The sequence below is a fragment of the Palaemon carinicauda genome, chromosome 8, assembly GCF_036898095.1.
Source record: "Palaemon carinicauda isolate YSFRI2023 chromosome 8, ASM3689809v2, whole genome shotgun sequence".
In the NCBI taxonomy this organism is placed as follows: Eukaryota; Metazoa; Arthropoda; class Malacostraca; order Decapoda; family Palaemonidae; genus Palaemon; species Palaemon carinicauda.
In genome coordinates, this window is record NC_090732.1 from 63,343,904 (window position 1) to 63,349,903 (window position 6,000).

The 6,000-nt window shown below is 38.0% G+C and overlaps 1 protein-coding gene across 1 annotated transcript in view; it reads left to right on the forward strand.

Moving 5' to 3' along the window:
* Positions 1 to 1,621: 1,621 nt before the first annotated feature.
* The window catches only part of LOC137645259 (uncharacterized), a 28,071-nt gene continuing 23,692 nt past the window's right edge, over positions 1,622 to 6,000 (forward strand). The window contains exons 1-5 of the mRNA XM_068378079.1: positions 1,622 to 2,704; positions 2,753 to 3,281; positions 3,775 to 4,472; positions 4,620 to 5,264; positions 5,443 to 5,672. Of these exons, the coding sequence (XP_068234180.1) occupies positions 1,622 to 2,704; positions 2,753 to 3,281; positions 3,775 to 4,472; positions 4,620 to 5,264; positions 5,443 to 5,672 (3,185 nt within the window). The remainder of the gene's footprint in view (positions 2,705 to 2,752; positions 3,282 to 3,774; positions 4,473 to 4,619; positions 5,265 to 5,442; positions 5,673 to 6,000) is intronic.

Here is a 6,000-nt window from a genome sequence, read left to right on the forward strand (position 1 = left end):
TGTGTTGTCCTTGCGTGTTGTTTGGGTGTTTGTATTCCTCAGTCCTTGGATGGTTTACTTCGGCCATTGGAGCGCCATCAGGGATAGAGATTTCTTGGATTTGTCATAGCGTAAATAACTCTGGATTATATATAAAAGTGTTACATTATTTGTACTTGTTAAATTGTAAGTATTACTATATTTCATTTAAGGTTCTGTTGACGCTTGCTGTGTATGTATGTATTTTCTGCATTTTATTGTGTTTAGTATTGATGTTATTTCCTGTATTATCTACGGTGTATTGATAATCGATTCATTTGTTACTTACCTGCTTGTTTTGCTCATTTGTAGTAATGCTGTACAATGTTAATGTTCCTGGAGTTTCGTTAATTTACATTCGTTATTGTTATAGTTTCATTATTCTTGTTATCATCGTAACCCTTATCTTTATATGCATCTTTAATAAATTTTGAGTAAAATAAAAAAATTCAGTAGTGTTTACCTTATTCCGTGTTACTATATATTTACTTGTATATCATACTTAAATTTAATGCTATTTAAATTTGGATAAGAGTTCTATTATAAAAATAACCTATGTTAAGGCATCATTAAATGTCTTATTATTTATTGTCTATGGCTGTCTGGAGCTCCGCTTTGTACTTGCATCAGTGAAAATGCTGGAATGAGTATTAAGAGGCAAATGGTTGTAACAATTTGGGGGCCTGTCCGGGATTTGTTTTGTCGAGTAAATCAAAGTGACCGGTATAAGCTTAAGTTATTTTACGGGTTTTGTATAATTCTATCTTTTGTATAATCTGAATAACTAAAATCTGTGTACGAATTTATTCTTGGAAGTTGTCATAAATCTATTTTTCCGTATGTTTATTAGTATTTTGCCGTGAAGTGAAGTGTTAATGTTAAATATACGGCGCTGTGCACTAAGAATAATCAGATTACGTATTAAGAGTATATTTTGGTTGTTAAAGTGAATGCTTTCTCTTATTTTTCTTTTGTTTACGTTTGAAGTTAAAATTTTCTCTGTTGTATAGTTTTGAATATGGATCCTTTCAGCATTAGTGATTTTTCTAGTAACCCAAGTGTGCATTATTTGAGTAATCATCGTATGAGAAAGGATGACTGGATGGCTATTGCAATGAAGTATGACATTTCTGTCAAAAAGGTGTGGAGGAAATCTCAAATTAAGAATTTAGTTATTAATGCTTTGGTTGAGAAGGAGACTTTGCCTCAGGAAGCTTATGATTTATTAGAAGAAGAGGGATCCCAGTTAACTCTCAAGCAGTTAGAATTACAGTTTGCTTGTGAAAAAGAGGAGAGAGATAGACAAGAGAGGAGAAAGCGTGAGGAGTTGGAGAGGAAATAGACAAGAGAGCGTGAGGAGTTGGAGAGGAAATAGACAAGAGAGCGTGAGGAGTTGGAGAGGAAAGAGACAAGAGAGCGTGAGGAGTTGGAGAGGAAAGAGAGGAGAGAGCGTAAAGAGTTAGAGAGGAAGGATAGGATAGAACAAGAGGAAAGAGAGCACAGATATCAATTAGAGCTGTTGGAGAAAAAGAGAACGATAAAACATAACGTGAGCCAAGGCAATGAAAGTGAACAGGTAATTGATGTTGTTAAGGCTTCTAAAATGATTCAGTTGTTTGATGAAGTGGATCCAGACGAGTTCTTTATGCTTTTTGAAAGACTTGCGCTTAATTTGAAGTTACCTAAGCGTTTATGGCCCGTAATTTTGCAGCCGTCATTAAAGGGCAAAGCTAGAACCGTTTTCTTGTCATTAACATCTAGTGAGAGTAATGATTACGACTTTACTAAAGATAGTATCCTGAAAGCTTATGAGCTTACGGCTGAATATTATCGTCTCAAGTTTCGTAGATATAAGAAGTTTGATTCACATTTATATATTGAATATTCACATAATCTTGATAAATTACATGATAAATGGTATACAGCAGCAAGTGTCACTACCTTAGATGAATATAGGGAGCTCATTTTACTTGAACATTTCATTAGAGGTGTTCCTATTGATGTTCAGAGATACCTATTTGAGCGTGAGGTTACAACTTTACAAAGAGCAGCTGTGTTAGCTGAGAATTACAGTTTAATTAAACCACATCAACAAAGTCAAAGACAATCCAAGAAATCTCCAGGTAATGTATTAGAGGAGAAGAAATCCTCTAGCTCATACAGTAGAAGTCTGTCTGAGGTTAGGTGTTACAAATGTAACCAGCTTGGTCACATGAAGATAAGATGTCCTTGTCATTATAAGGAGGGGAAGAGCGAATCTTTGGCATCAAATATGGCAATTAGGAAGGTCCAGCAGGAAATTCCTGTTTCTCATTGTGATAGGTTAGATAATGAGTTTGCTCCTTTCAAGTCTGATGGGGTTGTGTCAGTGTCAGATGACCTAGGTAGAAGTGTGCCTGTTAGGATAGTACGGGACACTTGTTCTTCTGATAGTCTAATTGTAAAAGAAAAGGTTCCTGGATTGGAAAAGACTTTTACATCCGATAGACTGGTTGTTAGAAGTTTGGGTGGACTGGTAACAGTTCCCTTGTGTAGGTTATATCTGCATTGTGGTTTATTAACTCGCTATGTCACAGTTGGGGTGGTGGATGAATTGCCTATTCAAGGTGTTGATTTTCTTATGGGGAACGACTTGGCAGGAGGGAAGGTTGTACCTATTCCCATAGTTGTCGATACTCCATTAGAGGTAAGCCCTGTGGAAGATCCAGTATTGCATCCTTCTTGTGTTGTATAGCGTAGCAGAAGTCTGGCTGTGGTAGAAGTGACCCGAGAGCGTGGAACAGATGTTACCAAGGACGTCAATATAAGTACTACGTCAGGTACTTTAGAAAAAGATGCTGTTGGTACAGTTGACGTAAATATCAATATTGATAGTTTATTCCAAACTAATAGTTTTGGAGGTAATGTAAAAGAGAAAGAAAGTGTGCTAGAAACTAAGTTTGGTTTGAAGACTGGTAATGTAGTATTGGTAAATACTCTGAAGTCAGTTGAAAATGAAATTAATTTAAGTAATGTTTCTGATTGCTCTGATAATCTTTTTGAGATGAAATGTTCTGCCTTTATAAAAGCTCAACAGGAAGATTTGTCTTTGCAGTCTATTTACAGTGAAGTTGTTGCAGAAGACCAGATCAATACGGAGCCCAGTATGCTATTACTTGAGGAATGGACTACTAATGAGGAAGTTCAGATCTTTGCATACTCCGGCAAGTATAACTTGGGAAATCAGGAATCAGATGGTCATTCCAGAGAGCCTAAGACAAAAAGTATTACACATGGCACATAATGTATCTTCTTCACACTTAGGAATAAGGAAGACTTTGAGTGCAGTTCTTCAACTCTTTTACTGGCCTGGTATAAGGAAAAGCGTAAGAGAGTACTGTAAGTCTTGTGCAGTATGTCAGCTGGTTGGTAAGCCGAATCAGATTATAAAACCTGCCCCTTTACAGCCTATCCCTGTTTTACCTGAGCCTTTTGACAAAGTCATATTAGATTGTGTGGGTCCTTTACCCAAAAGTAAGAAGCAGAATCAATATATGATTACAATGATGTGCAGTTCCATTTGTTATCCTGATGTCTATCCACTTAGGAACATAAGTTCTAAGACACTGATCCCAGTTTTAATAAAAATTTTCACTCAGTATGGTATCCCCAAGATTATCCAGACTGATAGAGGAAGTAACTTTACCACTGATTTATTTAGACAGGTTATGGCAGCTATGAGCATTAAACATACTTTGTCCTCAGTATAACATCCAGAGAGTCAAGGAGCCCTGGAACGATTCCATCAGACGTTGAAGGATGCCCTTACAAAGTACTGTCAGGAACATCAGACAGACTGGAATGAAGGATTACCATTTGTGTTGTATGCCATCCGCAACATTCGACAAGAAAGTCTTGGATATTCCCCAGCCGAGTTGTTATATGGAAAGAAAGTGAAAGGTCCTTTGGAGATACTCTATGACATGTGGACGGATCAGTCGAAAGAGGTAACATTAGGAGATTATGCTAAGAACTTACAAGGTAAGCTAGAGAGCTCTCGTAAATTTGCACATAACAATCTAAGCATAGCTCAAGATAAGATGAAATTAAATTTTGATAATAAGGCTGAGACACGAAGTTTTAGGCCAGGTGAATCTGTTTTAATGCTAGTACCCATAAAGAAAACATTTGAAAATAGATATGAAGGTCCTTATACAGTGATGAGCAGAAACAAGGATAATTATGTCGTCTCTACTCCGGGAAAGAGAAAAAGCGAGAAGATGGTGCATATAAATCTACTAAAAAAGTTTGAGACCCAATGTGACAATGTCAGCTTGATTTGCAAGTCAACTGTGGAAGATAATGTGAAGCTTAATGAAATAGGTTTTCCAGATCGAAGTAAAAGCATACCTCTAAATAATACACTTGCATTAAATAACATTGACTGTAAACTTAATCATCTTTCATCTCAACAGGCTAGTGACTTGAAAAAGTTATAGGAACTTTTTCCAGAGATCTGTGGAGATGTGCCTACCCAGACATCATAGGTAGATTATCAGCTAGAGCTTAAGCCAGGTACACAGCCTCAGAAGAGTGCCCCATATCAAGTTTCCCCTCAAAAGAGAGCCATACTAAAGAAGGAAACTGACTTTTGGCTACAACATGGTTTTGCGGAGCCAAGTATTAGTCCTTGGGCATCCCCATGTGTTTTAGTTGAGAAACCAGATGGCTTCTATAGACTCTGCACTGACTTTAGAAGACTAAATGAGGTAACTGTTTCGGATTCTTATCCGTTACCAAGGGTGGATGACCTCATAGATCTGGTAAGCAAAGCTGTATATGTTTCAAAGATTGATTTATTACGGGGGTATTATCAAGTCCCATTAGCAGATAACACAAAACCCCTGACAGCATTTACTACTCCAGATGGACTATATCAATATACAGTCCTTCCATTTGGACTTAAGAATGCTCCTGCAGTTTTTCAAAGATTGATGGATCAAGTAATCAGCTATATGCCTGGTATTCGAGTGTATCTTGACGACATTGTTGTATTTTCAGATACTTGGCTGGACCATCTTTCTATGCTGAAGGATTTACTTCGCAGGTTAAGACAGACTTGTTTGACAATTAACTTGACCAAGAGTGATTTCGGCCATGCGAAGCTGCAATACCTTGGATATGTGATTGGCAGTGGCGAGGTATCCCCAGTAGCAGCCAAAGTAGATGCCATCACCAAGCTAAGCTGCCCAAGATCCAGACGTGAAGTAAGAAAATTCCTTAGGATGGTAGGCTACTATAGGAGGTTTTTTAAAAAACTTCTCTGAAGTAGTAGCCCCATTAACTGACTTAACCAGCAGCAAGAGGAAGTTCGTTTGGACACCAGTTTGTGAGGAAGCCTTTTGAAGAGCCAAAGATTTCCTAGCCAGTAGCCCTGTCCTGAAGGCTCCCGACTTTGGCTCTCCCTTTGCTGTCGAGGTCGACGCTAGTGACCGTGGAATAGGCGCTGTACTCTTGCAGAAAGGGCCAGATGACATGCAGCATCCTGTTACTTACATGTCAAAGAAACTAAAGAATCATCAGCGAAGTTACTCTACAATGAAAAAGGAAGCACTTGCTCTTTTGACTGCATTGGAGCACTTCGAAGTTTATCTTTCTGGCAAACCTGCTCCCATGTTAGTCTTCACAGATCATGAGCCACTAAAGTTTGTAGGCCGGATGAGAACCAAAAATAAAAGGCTCATGAAGTAGTGGTTATCTTTGCAGCAGTTTGATCTAAAGATCCAACACATCCATGGACAGGATAACCTTCGAGCAGACATTTTATCACGCTGTAGTAACTAACTCGACAGGTTGGTCGAAAATCTTTAACATAGAGTTTTCGACGTAAGGAGGGGGATGTTAGGAGTATTGAATTTATGTAAATAGGGTATTTTTGTAGTGTGGATTGTAAATGTTTTGTAGTTCATATTTTTCCCGTGTCTGTCTGTGTTGTCCTTGCGT